The sequence below is a fragment of the Coturnix japonica genome, chromosome 1 (assembly GCF_001577835.2).
Source record: "Coturnix japonica isolate 7356 chromosome 1, Coturnix japonica 2.1, whole genome shotgun sequence".
In the NCBI taxonomy this organism is placed as follows: Eukaryota; Metazoa; Chordata; class Aves; order Galliformes; family Phasianidae; genus Coturnix; species Coturnix japonica.
In genome coordinates, this window is record NC_029516.1 from 30,491,750 (window position 1) to 30,513,688 (window position 21,939).

The 21,939-nt window shown below is 40.2% G+C and overlaps 1 protein-coding gene across 3 annotated transcripts in view; it reads left to right on the forward strand.

The window, feature by feature from the left end:
• The window catches only part of SRGAP1 (SLIT-ROBO Rho GTPase activating protein 1), a 129,749-nt gene that overhangs the window by 96,396 nt on the left and 11,414 nt on the right, over positions 1 to 21,939 (forward strand). The window contains exons 11-18 of one of the 3 annotated variants that reach the window (XM_015855441.2): positions 1,372 to 1,399; positions 3,033 to 3,135; positions 6,544 to 6,604; positions 6,762 to 6,839; positions 8,305 to 8,439; positions 16,421 to 16,526; positions 19,326 to 19,550; positions 20,228 to 20,307. In XM_015855441.2, the coding sequence (XP_015710927.1) occupies positions 1,372 to 1,399; positions 3,033 to 3,135; positions 6,544 to 6,604; positions 6,762 to 6,839; positions 8,305 to 8,439; positions 16,421 to 16,526; positions 19,326 to 19,550; positions 20,228 to 20,307 (816 nt within the window). Of the gene's footprint in view, positions 1 to 1,371; positions 1,400 to 3,032; positions 3,136 to 3,645; positions 3,680 to 6,543; positions 6,605 to 6,761; positions 6,897 to 8,304; positions 8,440 to 16,420; positions 16,527 to 19,325; positions 19,551 to 20,227; positions 20,308 to 21,939 lie in introns of those variants that run through there. The other 2 variants (XM_015855445.2, XM_015855433.2) reach the window with 2 other exon arrangements.

Below are 21,939 nucleotides of genomic sequence, written 5' to 3' on the forward strand. Positions count from 1 at the left end.
GTGTGTGAGCTGCACCAGGACATCACCACGTAGCAATATTATTTTTGTTTATCACCAATTTTCGTTCTTTGTGCAGTTTAGGGAGCTTTTTTGGTATCACTTTGAAACTGAGCAGTGATTTTAGACCTATAGTCCAAGTGATGCTCAGAGTGATTTTCAGAGTCAGTATAGTTACCTGTAGTTCTTCTAGCTCCATGGGTATTTCTTCTCAGGTATCTGTCAGTACTGACTTTGACTTGTCTTTGTGTGTCTTCTTTAACTTCATTAAACCCCTCTGAAGAACTTCACAGTTTGGTCAGAACTGTATACAGAAGTATTTTAGTTACCTGCATGGTCTTCTGCCTCCTTAGCTGCCGTGATCTCTCTGAGACACTAGTAAATGCATTCTGTAAGTAGCTGTGTTGGGAAGGCTTGAGTAAGTGGAAGTTACGCTTCTGTCATGATAAAAATAGACCATTTAATTCAATCCCGTTTCCTTTTTCTTCACTGGTTTCTTGATGAGCCGTATTATTTTGCCTTTCAATCCATGGCTGTGTAGTTACTTCAGTAGCTTCTGAAGAAATTGATTAGAGGACTTATAAATAAATTAATTCCACTGATTCTCCTTTGTCTGGTATTAAACTGATGTGTTCAAAGAGTTCCGGTAAATTAATAGAGAACAATCTCCCTTGGGGAAGACTAGACTGGTGGAACATACCTTATCATGACCTTCCTTCTGTTTCACTGTTTCGCATGTCATTATCTTACATTTACATGGGACACATGCCTAACTTACTGATCTATTGTTCTACAAAGTTTAAACCTTTCTGGGGTACAGTATTTACTTTTGTACTGTTCTGTGCAATTCACTGTTCTTAAGTCCATACTGCATGTCTTGGTGATGATGCTGTACTTTTTTCCTACAGTACACAAATAGTGAAAGAGAGTAAAGGCTTTCAGCAGCAAGCCACTGAGATACAGAGCTCTTTATTTGCAACACTGAACAGGCTTAGGCACAAAGCATAACAGGAGGTATAATCTAATACTGGCACGGCTCTATCTCCGTACTGATTTAGCCACAAAAGTAGATGAGCATAAGCAACATGTGTTATTTGGAGTTTTGCTTCAAATTATTTACAGTATCAAATGATCCTTTAATCTGTGGGCAGGCTTCTTACTTGCTGGTAACGTGGGTTGTGTTTGTATTCTAAATGTAACTCTGGAGTTGGTAGATAATTGCATTGCCTGTTAACTGTATAATTGTTTGTCTTTAGCTGGTAATATGGAAGTTGAGGTTAAAAACTATTTGTCAAGCATAATTTAGATGCAAAAAAGCTAAAAATGTACCTAAAACATGCAAATAATTGTTTCCTGCTTATTGAACTTCTCTAGGTCACAGGGCTGAATATATGACAACAAGGTAAGAGATTTTTATTTAACTGGATTTACAGAGCTACAAATGGGAAAAAAAAAAAGAAATTACAAATTTTAGAGCAACTTCCTACTGATGTATAACGCTGTTGTTACTGTGTTACCTAAGCTGTGTGCAGGTGCTGTGTGTTTTAACGTGCAGCATTTTCCGCATGCTGGTGGATAAAGGGCTGCCTTCCCTGTTCTTGTGAGCTGCTTAGGCCAGTGTCAAGGATGGAAGAAGCAGGGAAATGGCTGAAAATATTTGTGTATTGGGGAACACATCAAATTTGTGAGTTGGAAAGTGATTTTTGGTGCTAGGAAAAGAGGTTGATTAAGATGCACAGCTCAGAAGAAACTGATAGAGACATGAATTTAGGGGATAGGCTACATCTTTAGTAACATACCTCTGGACAGGAATACCTATTTCCCTCAGTATCTATGTATATGATGCTTAAAAGGGCCTGTATATTCCCAGAAGAGAAGGGAGACCACGTTAGGTTTCCCTTCTGTGTGCAGCACATAGTTTTTGCATTGTGTAATGCCACACCTGTGAGGCTGCCTCCAGACATAAACACAGACAGGCACATTACAGCCCCCAGGGCTATCAGGCTGTGGGGAGCAATGGCAACTGTTAAGGTCTGCAGCTGCCACTTGCCTGTATCACTGCTGTGCACACCACCTTTCCCAACCTTGTGAGAGTAGGAACTTCCAGCCCAGCCTTCTTGATCTCATTCTTCCTTGCCCTTCTCAGTTATTCCATCCCTGGTCAGTGCCTCCTCTTTCTGCTTTTGCTTCCCAAACAGTAATGGCTTTGCCACTGCCCCTTGTCTTCAATTTAAAAACAAACAAACAAACAAACACGACAAACAAAAGTTTTTCCCTCAATGCTGAAAAGTTTGGATACAGCTCTAGCTCTGTATCTGCCCAGACTATTTGGTTTTATATAATTTCTTCTGCCTGGTCCCTAGTATTCCTGGAGACATCTCTATAGACTTCAGAGCTCCTTTCTTCCCCCTGATCTGTGGCCATTGTAGCTCCATCAGCTGGATTCACCTTTCTTCGATAGAAAGAAAGTGACTCCAGTTGAAAAGCATGACAAATCTGAGCACTCTCCAAAGGTGTTGGTGGTTGAATGTCAAAGGCTAAAGCTGTTTAATCTTACTGACTAGTTGAAAATGCAGACAGTTTGGTTTTGAAGCATCATAGGATTCAGCAGCTTGGAGTTGAATGTGAAGCTTCTCCAGCACAAAGGAACTTTCCTGCTTGAGGTGCTTAGAAGCAGAAGGAATTCTGTTCTGCTGTGGCTGGCAGGATGAATCCCAATGGTGCTGCAGATGTCATAGATTACAGAAACAAGAAATGGCTTACAGAAACTTGTACGGTGTTTGGAATAAATGTATGTGGTACAACTGCAAAGCGAGGATTGATAAAGAATGTCAGTATTTATGCATAAATAATACATTGTTAATGGAGGTGTTCTTCACGTGTTACAGTTAAATTTGTTGGAAAATCTGTACTTGATAATTACTTTGTTTACTTCTCCCTTCACAATACTCTGTTGTTTGCTGAGTTTACAGACATTTAGTTTTATTGTTTGACTGAATTCTACCTTGCACAGTAATCATATTCCCTTCCCTTAGGCCTCCAAATGTTCCCCCTAAGCCCCAGAAACACAGGAGGTCCAGACCCCGATCACACTATAGTGCTAAGTTGTTTAATGGTGATTTGGAGTCATTCATTAAGGTACTGGCACCAGCCACTGGAGTGGCTGATCTCAACACTTCTTACTATAATGGTCACGGCCTCATGTGAGCTGAGGCAGATCATTATGTGTAAGTCTGTCCCGGGGCTCTTGTCTTTCCCAGTTGATCAATATAATACTTCCTGAAGTCAGAGGGAAAGAGGAGGATTCATTACTCAACCTTAGACTTCCTATGATTTTGTTAATTAAGTAGGGTAGTATTGACAGCTTGGTTTTATTAGGGAAATGCAGTGTGATTTAGAAGATAGAATATAATGGTGTAACCCACACTTAGCACAGTTTCTGGCTTGTCTTTTTAGATAGATTCAGTATTCAAAGTCTGCAAAGAAGCAGTATTAGCCTGGGTTTCACATCCAGCTTTTGATTTCCTGTGACTTTGGGAATTTATTATATTGTGTGAAATTGTGATCACCACTATTCTGGATCTTGTACCTTTGCTGTAATTACTATCTTCTTCTTTTTCATACTTTTATTTCTAATAATGCTTCTAGCCGAGGCCGAAGGAACTCTCACGCAAGACATCAGGTATAGTTCTGGTGGAAAGAGAACCATCTCTGCCTCACTGTTGGGCTTCATTCACCCCTGGCTCAGAATTAGTCCTTTCACTAAACTGAAGGGAAAAGTTTGCATTAAGAAATTCTATTAAAGTACAGCAGGCAAAACTGAACCACGGCTTAACTGCAGAGTGATTGTAGCCTTAAATGAGGATATTCCCTCTTCATTAACAAGCACCTACCCCTCCCAGTCAGTTTGTGATTTTGGACAATAGCTGACATAGCTAAAAGAAAGCAAGCTTATAAAAATATGTAGCAATACATTCATAAAACACAGTGAAAAGAATTCCTGACTGAAGGCTTTGTGAACTGAGTTAAAATGTTGCATGATATTTTTTCTTCCTCTGCAACACAGTTAGCAGAGTATTTTGCAGAACTAATTCAGTGCTGGTGGCACTGTAACTGTTTAGCAGCCAGTCTCAGTACCACTTTATGGAAAACCTATTATTGTTATATGAGTGATGGCGGAAACTTTCAGGAAACCATCACATGATGCAAAAGATGCATATGACAGAGCTGTTTCTTGCTTAAGAAAGCAAAGAAACAGAAGATACACTACATGCAGGTGGGTGACAGAGCTTACTTGCAAGTGGAGGGAGTTCTATAGTCAGTCTTTCAAAAGGAAAAAGAAAGTAGGCAGCCTGATGACACATTTGGCAGTGTGAGAGTTAGCCCAATTGTTTTGTGTTACTTTTTGTATCATGAGATACGATAATTAGTCTCAAACGTGTATTTACTGACTGCACACATCAGATTAAACAGCCACAGTAGGGTCACACTGTTCTTGACATTTCGCCAGCCCAGACTGCTGTTTCATATCTTTTCCCTGTCATTGGATCCAAAACCCGAAGCTTTTGGTTTGATACTTAAAGGAATTCCTTCACTATGAAGCTGTGTGTGGTGCTGTACCAGAGTCTCCAAAAATGAGCATGAAATTAATTTTTGGTTTGTAATTTCTTACTGCAAACATGATCTTTTCAGAGGCTTTACATTCATTGCATGAACCAGTGTACTAACAGGAGGTACGGGTGCATGTTGTGCATGTTTTCTAATACTCTGCTTTTTTGGAGGGCTAGAGTGCTCGATGTTTGTGAAGATTACAGTATTTCTGGTTTAGCAATTGACTTGTTCCATGTCTTTTTTATTCAACTCTTACTGAGTCATGAGACCACTCAAAAACAAAGTGCTCATCCAGACATTATTGGTTCCTGGCTATCTAGTTTTGCTGGGTTTTGATTTAAAAGACAAACAAGCCACAACTTAAATTGTGAAATTACTGTTCTGATCTTTGTTCAGGCCCACTAAAACAATATGTAGGACACAGAAAAACAGGAGTTAGGCTGTCTCAGGAAGTGCTTGTTTCGTTGCTTCAGTGTGTGTTATTTTTCAGCCATTTTTTTCTAGCACTTGACTTTTTGTCTACTTGAGCTCAATTCATAAACTTCCCTTTAGTGTAATGTAGTACGAAACTGTGAAGGACTGGTTTGTAAGAGGAAGTGTGTATTCTGAGTTACAGGTTTTGAATTCATGGTTTTGTGATACAGACTGCTTTTGTGCTGAACTTACAAATGAATTAGTCAACTCCTGGAGTACTTGCATATTTGAAATTCATTTGGAAAGAAAAATTATAGCTTTTAAGACACGAATTTTGAAGGTAGTTATTATTTATGAAATAGTAATTTTTGCAGCATAAGCACTGACTTTTCTAAATAATTTTTAATCATATGATTCATAACATTAATAGGTAGCTGGTGACTTGTAGTCATTAATGTGCATTGGGTAAGACATCCATGTTTTAAGGTGCCAAAACACACAACTGAAGGACCACGACAGTTCTTTTGGAAAACAAGCAGTTTAAAGGAAAAAGACAGTTCGCTGCAAGTTGGTATAGAGTCATCTTCTTCTCCCCCTACCACCGCAAGCAATTCTTCTCTTTTTTAAAAATCATCTCTGTTCAGGTGAAGATGTGCATGTAAACTGGCTGTTCTGTGATGGCTGAGGCCAATAGCTCTGATCCATGAGCGCTGCCCGCTGAAAGTTGTGAGGTGTAGGCCATGACCTCCCTTTCCCATGCCCTCATTGTGCTGTAGAGGCAGCTGGGCACTGTGCTTGGCTGAAAGTGGCTTCAGTTCAATACCATGTGTATTACCAGGTAGTTTGTGCAGCCTGAAATAACATGCAGAACCATCATCCACTGTCTTTTAGGGTACACTGATCAGGACAGGGTCAGGAGGGAGACAACCCCTTCCCTGTGCAGAGTCATTGGGTGACTCTTCTCCAAGAACTTTGCCAATAGTTCAGCAGGTCCAGAAAAGGCTTTGTCAAAGCTTTGTTCACGGTCATAACTTCTAGCCAAAGAAAAACCCCTGTGTAGGGCTCCAGAAATTAGGCCCTGTGTAATTAGACCTGTGTAAGACTTCCTCCATCAGATAAAAAAGATAGGTTAAATGAGTGCAGAATCTTCATCATGAAGTATTCTTGTTAATAATAAACTTCTAAAAAGGCAAGTTCACTGTTTTAACTCATTTTGCTTCAAAAATCTAAACCAGACGCATGAGCTTAGATGTCACTGTAGTGTTAGCCAGATACAATGGCAGAGGCAGAGAATGAAATCTATGATTTTCCTGATTCAATGATTTTCATTAAGAACCATAGTCCTTTCTCTTCATCTACTCCTATCCATCCCTTCCTGAATGATATTTTTTGTATGCATTTTTTTTGGCAGCACTGTGTGTCCATCTGGATTGAGAAAAAAAAAAAAAAAAGAAATCTCTTGCTCGTATTTAATCCAGAGAAAGGAATGCAGTGTATTCTTTCTGCTCTTATTTTTACCAGGATTCAGGACAAGTCATTCCTCTCATCGTGGAAAGCTGTATCAGATTTATCAACTTATATGGTAAGTGCTGAAATATGTTATGTTCTTGACTTATTGAACCTTTGAATGTATCTTTCCCATAAAGCATTTAGCACTACAGATTTGTTTTTAAAATAGAGGTGAAAACTGTTTAACAAGTGAATTTGTTTCTCACCGCTGTCTCCTGTCTTTGCTGCAGGTCTTCAGCATCAGGGAATTTTTAGAGTGTCTGGTTCCCAGGTGGAGGTGAATGATATTAAAAATTCATTTGAGAGAGGTAATTGTGTTTTCGTTTATTCAGGCACTCCTAATGTCCGACACATAAAGATCTTTTAAATTCTAATTACTTTCTTGACCATTTAAGCAGTTTGTATGCACTTTGTGCACTGCACCTAAAACTTTGCACCATCATGTGCTTAAAGGTGAAGTGTAATAATGACATGAATGTGACTTTCCCCCAGTTATGTCCCAGGAGCTTGAGGTTGGTTTTGTTACAGTGAAATGTAAATAATAGGTAATCTTTATTTTAAAGATTCTTAGAAAGGAAATATTATGTTTTCAGTTAGATTCAAGAGACTACTTAAAGCAATTTGAGAATGATGCTACTTGATCTTCTGGTATATGAACACTTAACTTTCTAGCCCATGTGCCAAAGTGACATCACAGTCAAGGCACATACAGGTCAATGCAAATACAGGCTGTGGATGAGTCATTCCATTTTCAGTTTATGCTCCTGAAGGAATCTTCAGCTCCAGAGGAGGAATTATGGGAGATACAGCAGGAATAGATTTTTACACATGGATGGCTTGCAACAGCAGCCTTAGGATTCATAGGAGATAGAGTCCAACAATCCCCTAATTGTGTTAATACTAGTTACGATTTTATCTCTTTTTAGTCACATATTCTCTTTTCCTGGGTTTTGGAAGCTGCTTATACATATTTTTTCCATTTTCCAGAATAGCCTTTTACAGATCATGTGCTAATAAGAAAGCCCTTGGGGCAGTCAATCTTGTGACTAGAAGCATGAAAAAATACAATATTTTTCTCCCTGGTGTTAGTTGCATATCTTGTTACACTTGTTCTGGTCCTTGAAAAGATACGCAAGTAAGCTGTTTTTATGTGTGGAAGCATATTCTCCTATTTGCCAACTCCTGCATATGCCTTGTTTTTCACTGTTTCTCCTAGGTACTGTTATTCTGGAAGGCATTTAAGTTCTACAGTGTTTCAAAATCAAGACTGAGCCTTTAGAATTAAACTCAGTTCAATCAAGGGCCTTAAAGAATTTCAGTTTCCATGCAGTGCTTTCACCAAGTGGTTGCATAAATTCATGGATATTTTAATGTTTCAGAATTAATACAAATTTGCAGTTCAAAGAGCTATCTAATTCCATTTCTTTACGTGAACTCTCAAAAAATAGTCTGAGCAACCTTATTCTGTTAAGCACATGCAGCATTTTTATTTTACTAAATGTAAATAATAACATGTCCATAAATGCGTGGTAGGAAGTTCAGGACCTAAGAGATTGCTGGCTTATGTAATGTAAAGGAAGTTTTATTCAAGCTGACGTTTTCAGTTTAATCATAGCCTGGGATTTCTAAACCAGTGTTTATTATCTTGCGTGCTTGCATTGCCACCTCCCACGTAGTAAAAACAACAAGAAAGAATGTCATTCATTTATGAAAATGCTTCATGAAAGATTGCTCCTGCACGTGTGTTTTAATTCACTTTGTTTACTTTTCAAGGTGAAGATCCTTTGGCTGATGATCAAAATGACCATGACATTAACTCAGTGGCTGGAGTCTTGAAGTTGTATTTCCGAGGACTGGAAAACCCCCTCTTTCCTAAGGAAAGGTTTAATGATCTTATTTCTTGTATCAGTAAGTAGAAATCTATTTATTTCTCAATTGACTTTTGCTTTCATATGTACAATAGCAGAATGAAAAAAGACCTAACTTCACAGGTTTTTTTCTCAGACAATTTGTTTGCCGTCTGTAGCGGTCTGGGTCAGCTATTAGTCATACTTGCAGCTGTGGTTGTTCCATTTTTCTAGGAGGATTAATGTACAGTACCACTCTTTGTTTAATAGGGCAGGAAGAAAATCTTCTGGTGTACAGGAGATAGTTAAATTTATAGGCACTGTTGTTATTTTCTTCTGTGCACTGAGGCAGATGGAAGGAGATGAAGTCATGATTGTGCAAACAGAATATGTTACTTTTCAGAAAGGTTTTCATGCCCTGCAGCTTGGGGTCAGTGCTGGTGAGTAAGTAACAAACTGCTCAGCATTGAGTGGTTCTGCTCAGCTTAAAAGCTCAGATTCGACTGTCTGGAAAACCATTCAGTGCAAGAACAGGGGGAAGCTACTGAATATTGTCTGCAGAAGAGCCCAGTCTGCCTTCCGACTCACAAGAGTTGTCAAGCTGTAATGGGATGCCCAAGGAGAGGAGCGTGTTAGTCTGTGTGCTGCTGGTGTTCGTAGCTGGATGCTGAAAGCCTGTAGTAATTTAGGAATTAGTCAGTGGATGACTGAGTTGCTTTGGCATGCTCAAAGCCTTTTCCAGTTCACAGATCCCTGCAGATATTCAAGAGGTGCGAGGCCCAGCCAACCATCAGTAGGCTTGCTGTTCCCTGTGGGTACATTAGAAGTAGTCAGAGTGGTCCCCACTGTGTGGGAGAACTTCCTTCTCTAAACCCTTTCTTTGTAAACTGCTTCAGCCAAATGGAGCCAATGAACAGTTTTGCAGGTAACGAGGGCTAGTCCTTTGGGGATATTAATTAGGACAGGCTCTCTCAACTGTGTTATTTTGGCAAAGGACACAGTCAGCAGTCAGGACAGCACTGATGTGTGCACAGTGCCCTGTACTGGTCAGCAGATGGGCTGTTCTACTCTGTGCCACTGGGAGCCCTACTTGTGCAGTTTCCTTCCCATGTAGGATTGCAGTAATTCAGCCTGGAGGTTATGGAATACGTGGGTTGCTGGGATCAGGACTGTGTGCAATGTTTTAGTTTTTGTCAAACAGACCTGCGCAATTTTCAGCAGTTTAACAATCTGATTCCCCGATAAGGAGGATGCAGAGAGAGCCACCATCTCTTTAGAAAGCATAATCTTTGTCCTGCCTGAGTTTAGCTTTATCCGACTGCATGCTATAGCCCAGAAAATGTCAGTAAGTCGTAGAAGCTGAAATTTAACGTGGGATCGTTTTGACTGAGTGATTTTCTGCATGACAGGGATGATGGAACTTCACCTACTAATGCTGTGCAGATTTCCATAACTTCTGGATGAATTAAAACATATCTGCTGGAAAAATGTATCGGTTTAATAGCTTCAGTTGACAGAAAATCTACCACATTCGTGGATAAGCTGTTCAGATGGTTAATCACTTCCATCATTAAACATTTGCTCAAGATCTCCTTTTCAAAATTTCTGCTTTCCGATTCTGGCCATTGGATCTCCTTATGACTTCATTATTTTTACTAAGAGTTAAGAAAAATGGGGATGGCTGTTCTTATATGTGAAGATACTGTATGCGTTATTAAATGGAGTAAAGTAAGTGGAATTGCACTCCACTGTGTTGAAGAGCTTTTAATAGAAACTTAGAATTCCAAGTGCTATTCAGCTTGCAAAGATTACAGAAGTGAAGTATTTAGAAGATGGAAAAATGTCTGCCAGAATCAATTGTTTAAATTAATTCTAAGAAGAGGAACCTGGATGGTTTCAGAGTAATTCCATTCACCATTGGTGCTTCTGAAGACAAGATAGGATATGTGTAAGGAGATCAGAAGTTCAGCAGGCTGAGCATGTGTACATGGCATCTTTGCAGTTGGGGGTCATTCCCCAACCTCTTACACAGCTGCCGAGAGTGGTCAAGTTCAGTTATCTTAAAGTGATCTTCTGTTACCAGGAATTTTGAGAGAAGTAACAATGAATACAGCCTTTAGCATTAGGCCTTGGTTTCCTTGGAGGAGGTCGAACTATTATGTGTTTAAGGAATTGGATTGTTTTCAACCAAAAATTAACAGCCTTTTATTTAGTTAGTAGTAATAATCGATCAGAGCTTAGTTTTGATTAGTTTTGAACAAAGTCACTGCTTTTCCATTTGTGGGATCATTACTGGGGAAGAGATGTTGCCATCTGATCCCAGCTTAAACCAGCCTGTTCTCTGTGGCTGTCCTAAATCCAGATTATCAGCTCCAAGGCATCTTATCAGAACAAGGTGTAATGATGTTGTGGTTTAACCCAGCCAGTCCTTCAGCAGTGGCTGACTCCAGCCAACTCCCTACAGTTCTTAAAGTTGTTTTTTTTCACACAAGGTCGTGTGATATGGAACATCCCTTTGGCCAGTCTGGGTCAGCTGTCCTGGTTCTGTCCCCTCCCAGCTCCTTGTGCCTATTCATCCCCCCTCGCTGGCAGAGTAGTAGAAGTTGAAATGTCCTTGGTTCTGTACAGCACTATTCAGTAACAACTGAAATGTTGCTGTGTTATCAACACTGCTTTTCTCCCAAAGCCAAAATATATTATCATGCTGGATACTATGAAGCAAAAAAGAAAACAAATTGCTGTCCCAGCTGAAACCAGGACAGTGACTGAATAGTTCTGCTGCATTTGACTTGTACTATTGCTCTTGCAGAAGATATTTTCTTTATGATAGTGTTTGCTAAGTGTTCTTGGCAGCTTTTGAAGGAAGGCAGCTATCTTCAAAAGCAAGATTTTGTTGATGTTGGATTTGGTTTCCTCAGGGTTATCTTTAGGGGCACTGTGAAGTAACACGTCACTGCCTCCCTTCAGCGAAGGGAGAAGACTTAAGTTTGGAATTTGGCTGAAAGAAAGGGGTTTTGTTTTTGAACATTGTGGGGTGGTTTTATTTGTGTTGTCACAGTGGGAGTCTCGAATGCGATGAGAGAAAAAAGCAGCTCTTGTGCCTTGTATCCACAGCCAGCCCAGGGTAACATGCTGGGAATAGCGAGCTGTGTCTGCATCTTCTGATTATCTGAGAGAAGCCCAGGGTGGAGAGTTTTTATGGCTGTGTACCTGGTCTGCGTGCCTTGTCAAGTGGTGCACCACTTCCAGGGAACACAATGCTTTTTATCTGGAATAAAAGAAGCATTTCAGGATGTAGTTACCTGTCACCATTGAGTTTAAATGGAACCTATGTGGCACATTGTATTAGAAACTGTCTCTAAGATCCTTTCTATTGCTGTCTTTCAGCATTGATACTTCATATGTCTTGCAATAAGGAAGACAGTCTAGGCAAGTTTTTTCTCCCACTTCCAACTTGGAACCTGTTGTAGTTGCATTAGTTTCTTTTTCTGTACTCACGTGGCCCTAGTAAACCCAACAGTTCCTTCACGTACTAAGTGTCTCAACCTTCATGTTGGTGGGAGCAGGGCCAGGCTCTGTTTCTTCCATGAGAACAGAAGTTTCTGTACCTTCTTTAGATCACAGTTGAGTATGTAAAGTCCAGGAAGCTTTCGTGTTTCTATTTAAGAAGCAGGTATTCTTAGTACTTACTGCGTTTGCTTTCTGATGAACAGTGAGAAAAATATTAAACATTAGCTTGTTTTCAAATAATTTCTCGAAGCAGATGCCAATGTGTTTTTGTTAATTAGTCACAGAATTTGTTAGAAGAGTTGGGAGGGAGAAAAACAAATGAATGAAGTTAATGTTCATGTAAGATTTTAAAAGGGCAGAGTGTCAGGCATTCTATATGGAAATGTGATGTTGCCAGTGAAAAAACCCTTGAATCTGAGGTACTTACTTATGGATGTCAAGCATAATTGAGGTTACAGCTGCAAAATGAACCTTTCCTCAATACTGCCACTGAGGAATTCCTTTGCATCTATGCATACATTTTCTAATGAAATAGAGCATTGTGATTTAATGCTTTTCCTTTTGGAAATACATTGGAAGGAGAGCAAAATGACTGGCTTTTAGGGCAATTTGTATTAATTAGTCATGAGAACTGTGTTATTCTGTTTGAGTTTATGGACCCTTTAAGTAAAATTGTGTCTAACTTCTCCAAAGCAAGCAAGGAAGAAAGGTAGGATAGAACATAATGATTCCTTTTCATTATGGGCCATAATTCTGCATTCTTAGCAAAAGTAGTGGCTACAATTACTCAGAGCAGCACTCAACAATCCAGCAAGTAGAATGCGGTGGTGGGAAAGGGAGGAGAGCTGTGCTGTACTTCTCTTCTGCCCCTTTCTGCAAACAGATTGGGCCAGACAAGCAAAGTTTTTGTAAGAGGAGTTATGCATAGGCAGAGGATATCGAAACTGTGTGGAAGGTTGGTCATAATTCACTATTTAAGGACCACAGTTCCTCTGCTGGAGTGAGTTTTTATACATGTGAATTATAGTTGACATCTACATACATAGCTGCGCGGTATGACAGCAGGTTCATTTCAGCTGCCCAGACAGCGTAGCTTCTACTCGGGTCATTATAGTTCTTGATTTCGTCTCACATGTCCTAAATTTGATATATTGTGATACCAGAATGGATGAAAACTTTTTCCTTCAAATGTTTATCGTTTTGATCCTTTGCAGCCAGCACGGTGCATTTAGCTCCAGACGTGATCATTATGTGCGCATATTATTCACTGCTTTTCCAGGGCATCGCTTAAAAAGTAAAAAATTATGCTATGAATTGTCAGCTCTTCCTGAAAAATATTCAACCAAATGACAACAGCTGTTTTCTTCACCAAGTGACAGTGGATGCCGTTGTGTTTGTTTTCCTGTAATGCCTCCTGAAAGAGATTTGAAAGAGCTGTAAATGGCATCGCGGAGTTAATGTATCCCTACCTTTGAATTGGGTTGGACTCATCTGCTGAAGTGGAAAGGCGCACAAATTGCGAAGTTCAGCACTAATGCATATTCATGTAGATTACTTGTCAGCTGCAAATTGACCATAAAAACTACATCTGCGAGTGTAACTCAGTCCCATTTGATGTGCAGTGGATGTGTAAAACAAGCATTAGCATTCATTCTGTTAATACTAGGTGCCACTCCAAGTAGTGGGAGACCCCTGCTCAGAGCTACTGCAGTGGGTTTTGTCCTTCAAACCGGTGGTCCTAAAGGTGAGAGATGTTTTATGTTACCACTGTTGCCTTTCTTCTTCTCCCTTTATAGTGACTTTGCCTGTGAAATATGCTGAGCTTGCACAGCAGTGGCGATTAGGTTAGCACAATTCAATCATTGCTAACACTGGTCTTTGCCTCCCATATGTTCTGATCAGTATTCTTGCCATTGCAAAATGTTTGCATTTCTTTTGTTAAAGCTGAGGTTGGCTAGGAAGTGTATCAACAGAGGGTCACAGAGGAGCACCAAACAGAATGGGTAGTTTTGGTTTCTGAGCTCCGACAGTTCCCAAGGCTACAAGTTCTCTCTGTTGAATGTCTCTCCACTAGTGAAGGAGAGGTCATATGTAGGACCATGACCAGGAAATGAGTGGTGCTTTTGTACCATCTTTAACTAAACTCGGATGATAAAGGCATGTGGCCAAATGGCCCAGAGGATTTGGGAAACACCAGCAATTGCTGTCTTGAAAAAGCCATTTTGTTTTCCAAAGCAATGAATTTATATGTTTGAATGCATGTAAAATTTTACGTGTTCCACTACTTCAGGACTATTGCTTAATTAAACTTTGATTTGCCTTATGTTTTCTTAATGTTACTTAGGATGAATGTATCCCTGTCTTCATTTTTAAGTTACCGTTGTTTTGTTTGCATTCAGGGGGCTTCTGTGAGCAATTGTGTTTTCTTCTCTCTTGTGCTTCTTACTCTCTTCTGAGAGAAAAGAGCATTCACTGACTTCAGTAGGCAGAGGTGACACCACGTCTCCAAAACAGGCACCAGGGTTTTATCTTTCTTGGAGGTCAAAAAATCACACCTTTTATGTAAGTCTTGGATTGCTAGGGTTTGTGCCTATCTCATGCTATTGAGAAGTGCTCCTTTGCCTGTGGCTGACAAACCAGTGTTTGTAGTATCAGTATTTCAGTTTTCTTAGCTAAGGAATGGGCAATAGGTGGCTGAGTGTTGAGCTAAGGGTAATTACAGTTCTTTAAGATCAGAGTAATGAAGAAGGCCTCCAACAGAAGCACCATGGGAATGAAAACACAGTGGCATATACACTTCAGTATTGGGAAAATGGTGTTAATATGCTCTGGTATTGGCACTGCATGTGGTTCCTTGCAGCTGCCAGCTTGTGGCCTGGATGACCATTTGGTCCAGAGGTTCTCTTTAGCAATGCGGCTGGTGGTGATAAGGCAATGCTTCCTCTTTCCCCTGCAGCAGAGCTGCAGACTCTTTCTTCCTGGATGCAGAAAGAGCTCTCTGTATTCAGTCCTCCTTTCTGACACATCCAAACACTCACACACTTCGGACTCAGGGGCAACTCTATAATTTGGTTCCTCACTCAAAATCAGCACGCAAATACATGATATTACTAGATATCTCATTTATACCAAACCAGTGCTCAAAAGGACAAACAAACCTTCTGAAATCACATGGAAAGCACGCAAACTTACCACTTGGCAGTGGTTTGGATTTTCAATAAAGAAGCTTTCATGGAAGCTGGGGCTGGGTTACCAGGAAGGAATTAGAAATACTCGCATTTCAGCCTCGTGTGGATAGTTTTTAACAGCTTCATTGCAAAGGAGACCTCCAGGTACCAGTAATGCCCCTAGTAGGGCAACTGAGGTAGCTCAGCACATGACCACACATCCAGATTCTCTGTGCCTCCACTGCCTTGTCTGTGCTGACTGTAGAGACCAGTTCCTGGTTCATAGATCCTGTAAACTATGTCTGGGAAGTGCTCAGAAGTGTTGCAATTGACACAGACCAGGAGGATTCTATGCAGTACCTGCATGCCAGCATTCAAGACTGTGCTCCATCTTGGTTTTAATTTCCAAGATTTAACAAAGTTATTGCACACACATCAGCTGCTCGCTGCTGGAATATTGACCAGTAACCAGTAGCACATCCCAGAATCTTCTGTTTCCAAGCACATTAGTGGTGCTGAGCCAGTGGGATCTCCCATAAGTACAGACGTAGGAACAGTTTTTGCCCTTCAGCTCACTGTACTAGGTAATCCTAATGATATGCAGTGGAAATCTCACTGCAGATTCTCTTCTTACACTTAGATTTTGGTACCAAAATACTGATTATTAAACACTGGTTATCCTTCTAAGAAACATATGTCACCGCACATTTTGCTTCTGCAAATGGATTCTTATTGGTAGAGCTGGCCATACCAAAGAGCACAAATACACACTTGGAACTCTGCTTACAGTTAACATTTTAATGGAAGTAATTACTTTAAATTTCTACTGTTGGCATTGATGAACTGCTATAAAATCAACCAGGAAAGTACATGGGATCTTTATGTTTGTTGTTTACATCCCAAACTACTTAAGACCTTTGTTCTACTTTGGCATTAATAGAATTATAGCTGTTCATTAAGGAAGCTGAACAGACAAGCTCACTGATTGGAAACTTATAGCTGATACATACACTTAAATAGAGAGAATGGGTCTGGTTTTGAAACTGGTGGCAAACACGTCTGCTTGGTTCCCTCATATTATTTATGTTCTGTTATTTTGGTTGCATGAACTGCCTAGCTCAGCAAATGACCCGAGGTTTGACTTTGGTGGTTTTATCACTTTCTATATTTAAAGATGCTATTTTTAAACTGTGTGATTTTAATGAGAGAAAAAGGAGACTTTCAGGTCTTACTTTTCTAATAGCATAATATAAGAACATATTGTCCACAGGCACGTGGTAACAAAGAGTTGAATTAAATAGACTGACTGAATACTATTGTACCACAATATGGAATGTGATTTGAAGTACTTTCTTCTGTTTACAGGAATAGACAATCTCTATGAGAGGGCTCTTCACATCCGCAAACTCCTCCTCACTTTGCCCAGGTCGGTCCTTATAGTGATGAGATACCTCTTTGCCTTCCTCAATCAGTAAGTGCTTTATACTTCTTGGGGATACCCTTTCTTTATCTGCTTTCCTCTACTGGTATCAGTATTCTTTACTCATATCCAATGTACAGATTACATTCAAGTTGCCTTTAACGTGAAAGATAATCTTTCAATTGACAACAAAAATTGGAGGAAAACCCCAGTTTCTGTTTAAATTAAAACTGCATTTGTCCTACAGTGAGCAGGATATAACAAGACAGATTAAAGTGATGTCCAGAATGGGGAGTGCAGTCTACAGCAGTAATGCAAGAAAAATAGCAAATACAAACTTCAGTTATATTTAAAATAATTTATGTAATTCAAAAGTAGATTTTTTTCCCTCATCTCAATCTGATTTTGATCTCCTGATGGAAAAATAAGCAGTATATTCAAACTGCACAGGCATTGCAGGCAATCTGTGTGATGCTAGGCACTGCCAGAATGGAATGTGTATTGCCTCTTCTGTTTTCTGTTAATGGGGCTACCAGTACATAAAACATGTATCATCTGTGTGTGCTTTGATATAAGCTATTTGGATCCTAACAAAACACAGGCAGCATCTGGAAGGAAGGTTGTGTGAGGAAAGGGGAAAGGTCGTTATTATATTAGAAAAGCTACTTCATTCTCAAAGGAAAAATAAAAAGAGTTTGGGCGATTGCTCTCCCTCCGGTCCTTCATAGCCCTCTCTAGTTTTGCTGAGTATTTTCACTGCAAACTTGACTTGTTGTGCACTTTGCCCTGATTCTTTCTCTTCCTTCTGCTGTCATGATTGTCTGTTTCCTGTTATATCTGTTTTCCTATTGTCTTTTTCCTCTTTTCCTTCTAAATTTGCCCTCTGCTGATTCATTCTGTCTTTGCTACCTTCCCCATTTAATCCTTTCTGTTTGTTCCTATAGAAACAGGCTCTTTTCAGCCAGGTTGTGTGTGTGCTTGTATTAACAGCTGTTCCTGTTTCCTTTCTTCTAGTAATTCATGAACCACTTTCAGGTAATATTTAAAAGAGGGGCAGAGATCCAAAGTTTTGTGAAAGCAGCTATTCATTGAAGGCATGAATTCATCACTCGATAGTGACACGGTGTAAATATCTCAAATGCTTCTGTTGCAGCTTCTCCTCTGAATAGACATATAGACTGACCAGAGTTATACAAGGTTTTACTTGGTACGTGGTCATGTTAGCTGAATCTGTGCTCCCTACACTGGAATGCAGTTCAGAAAAAAGGCTAGATCTCTTACTGCCTCTAAACTGCTCGTTTCAGCTGCAGAAAAAAACATTCCCATAGTTTGACTTTCTGCAAATCCAGTTCTGCTTTTTGCATATGTTCATATGGCCAAGAAGTCATCAGATCTCATAGCTAGAGGTCACCTGGTCTGGCCTCCTGCTCAAAGCTTCTAAAGGTAGATCAAGTTGCCCAAGGTCATATCCAGTCAGATATTTCGGGGACAGGGAATCCACAGTCTCTCCAGGCCTCACAGTGAACAGTTTTCTTTCTGTTCTCAGCTGGGATGTCTCTTGCCATGCCTTGTACCTGTTGCCTCTCATCCCTTTGACGTGTACTTCCAAAGAGTGTGGCTGTGTTTCCCTTTAGTCTTCTTAAGGCTAAACAAACACAGTTCTCTCCGTGTCGCTTTGTGCCCCTTGTGCTCAGGCTCTCTAACCATCTCCTTGGACTTGCACCAGTTCATCAGTCTCTCAAAACTAGACTTAGTACCTCCTGCTCATCATGAGTGCTGAGTAGAATAATGAATTCCCTTAACCTGCAGATTTTGCATGTCCTAATACAGCTATGTATGCAACTGGCCTTCAGAGAACACACTGCTGAACCACAACCAGCTTCTTGTCCAGCAAGACCCTATTGTTTTCCACTGAGAGCTGCTACACAGCAGTTAACTCCAGACTATAATAGTATGGTCCAAGACATGGGCAGGACCTTGCATTCATCCTTGCTTTAACTTGACAAAGTCCATGTTAATGCATCTCTCCATTTTGTCAAGGTCCTTCTAAATAGCAGCCCTACCCTTCAGTGTATCTCCAACCCCCTGCAGTGTGGCATCGTCTGCAAGCACTTCCCATTCTTTTTAACTGATCCTGCACAGAACCACTCAAAAGCTCGAATGTCCACTAGAAATTTTGATGCTCTTGAATAAAGAGCAACTTGTCATTCAAAATAAAAATTGAAAACTAGTCATGTTTAATTTTCTGTAGGAAAGAAGAGCTGGCAAAATTTGATGAACAAGAGCAATCTAAGCCTTTTCTTTAGCTGCTTCCAAAATGAAACTTCTGTAGGAGTATCTGATCACAACACAAGTGTTATGTAGTAAAAACAGAAACTAGAAGTCAGAAGAGTCTTTGTAGAACATGGAATTTCATTGCCTCCCTAAGACAATTCCGTCTGCTTAAGTTACATAGCGGGTTGTTGGGAGTCATGCATCAAGGTCAGATGAGAAATGATATGCCTCCGGTACCCACTTAGGATGCAGTCTGCTTGGGCTTCCAGGGATAAACGCCAATGAGATGGATGCAGCAGCAGTCAATGCGTTTTACATTAGTCCATTAGGTCAGTGTATACTATATATAACAGTTCAAGAACACATGCATAAATGTACATGTATGTGCTACATACTCTGTAATGTATGTAAACTATTGAAGAAATTCCCTTTTTTGTTTTGTTGTGCTATGTAGAATTGTGCCAGAGAGAAGGAAATCTCTGCCTGGGGATGGAAAATTAAGTTTCTCCAGTTTCCCAAATAAGGTTAGTTACAGTGGAGAGAGGTCATTTGTTCTTGATTTTTCTTTTATTACAGCCTTTCACAGTACAGTGATGAAAACATGATGGATCCATACAACCTGGCCATTTGTTTTGGGCCAACCCTGATGCCTGTTCCAGACATACAAGATCAGGTGTCTTGTCAGGCACACGTGAATGAAATAATCAAAACTATCATCATCCATCATGAAGCTATTTTTCCGGATGCTAAGGAACTTGATGGCCCAGTGTATGAAAAATGCATGGCTGGAGATGACTACTGGTAAGTCAGAACACTATCCTTCTTACTCCTTAATAAAATCATTAGACTGGTTGTCTGGATAACTCCTGTGATGAAGAATGACTTTCGAAAAAGTATGGAGATAAATGAGAATATACTTTAGATTCATATAGGAAAGCTTTAGCTGTAAAACACATGAAGCAAAGACAGTTATGATGAGGTTCCCTACAAGGCTTTATGGCAGATGCTAGCCCTGTACTCAGCCAGATAATACCAGAATTCACAGTGTAATGAGCAGAGTCCACAGCCAGACAGGATAACAGCTGACTGGCTGAGAACCACCAGTTCAGAAGGGAGGTGAACAAATTTTCTCTTACAATCCCTTCCCCCTGCTCCTTTCCTCTCTTAGTCACACACTCTTTTCATAAGTAAGAAGATTAACAGATCCTTAATAACTGAAGATGTTCTCTGAATGAGAGAGATGTAGACTTCTTCTGTAATTATGTATTCATAGCATGCAGTCTGTGTTGCACATTACTTTATAAACGATAAGAACACTTTTTAGTGATTGAATGGGAGTGGCAGACCATTGATAAGTGTGGAAGATGTCAGTTATCCCCAGTGGACTGAGGGGGAGAGGGGCTGGAGTTGAATGCTCGCTGAAGCATCCTTTTCATGGTCTAATTTCAATCTCTGCTTGACCTTTCATTTCCTTTCAGTGACAGCCCATACAGTGAACATGGTACATTAGAGGAAGTGGACCAGGATGCTAGTACAGAGCCCCATACCAGTGAAGACGGTACAGCCATTTTGTTATTGTTTCTTAAATAGGAGTAAGTCTTACAGGTGTTTCATGCAGGCAACCTTCTTCCTTTCCTAATTGTGTCTCATTTGAAAGAAGAGATTTTCAGTCCCGGTGTGCTGTAGCAAAACCAGCGTTTTTAGTCCTTGTTTGTGTTCTTTTTCACTCTGATCTATCTGTGTTTTGCCAGCTGTTTCCTTGTCCTCTTCTGGTTTGCCCAGCAGTCACAGGAAGGGCAAGAGAGAAACTATTTCAGTCAGCAAATATTATTATACGATTTCTGATATGATGTAACATTTTTTGTGATTCTTTGTCTTTTGTCAGCAGAAGTTGAACTTAGCAAAAGTATGTCTTCAAATATTTTATCTAAGGGTTATTCGTCATTCAAAATACTTTATTTTGATATAGATGTAAAAACTGCTGCCTTCTAGGAGACTTTTAGCTACTGAAAAACATGTGTTTACTCCAGGTAAAACTTCTGAACAGGTTGTTCACAATATTGATCACAGACACTATGGAAGTTTCAGATATCATTGATATCCATGAAGAATTTGGTGCATCTTTGTTATATGAATTCTTCTTAACTAGATAAGTAACAAAGGTCTGTTGGACTGTGATGTACTTCAGTTGAACCATCCCTCCCATAAACTTCTGCCTGGTTAACAAGCAATTGTAACAGATGGAAGGAGGTGTCAGAATTGTTAAGTAGCCAGTTAGAGGAGAAGGATTAAAATATTCCTTCCTGTAGAGAAGAGCTGCAGTGTGAATTCACTGCATATCTGTCCTGTAGGCAACTCGGAGCAACAAGCACACCTGCACTTATAGCAAGTGCAAACAAAAGGTACCTCTTGACCATCTTAGAGGGTGTATGGAAGGAGGAAGAGAGGGGAGAGGGAGAGGAGGAAGGGAGCTACAACAGGAAAGGAAATTATTTCTTTTTTTAAAAAGCAATGTATACGGGACATTAAATAGGAGGTGGGAAGACTGCCATAGGGAAGGGAAACATTAAGAGTTTCCTATAGGAAACTTAACTGCATTGGTCCTAATGCGCACCAAACATGCAGGCAGTTGTTTAAGTGTAGCTGTGCCTGTCTGCTTTGTCATGCAGACAGGTTGCCTGTGACAGATTGCCTGTCTCTTCCCCTTTGCTGGGGTGAGGAGAGGCAGGCAGAGTCTCATCAATGAAATTGTTCAGAGAGGATGCACAGTTGAGTGGGTAAGCATCACATAGGGGTGAAAAAAGACTGAAAGGAGAATAGAAGTCTCTTGCTATTTTTGTGCCTGGGTTTATCCCGTGCCTTCACTCACTGTAGGGAATATTGACAGCTTTATGAGACAGCCTGTACATGCCATCATCTTGACCACCTCTCTGTAGCTAAAAGCACCTTCCTTATGCAATACAGCACCATAAAATGATGTGAACAACTTCATAAACACACCTTATCTTTCCAAGACAGCATAGCCAAACTTAAGGATACATCCTTGTATTGGATGTATCAAGCCAGATCAGAAGCTGAAGAATTCCATCTGCCTCTCGTTTAGAGCATAAATGAAATAGGGAAATGCAGGCAACGCACCAATGCAGTATGTAAGGGCCAACTGTGGGGGCCCATTGCCGAAATAACAGAG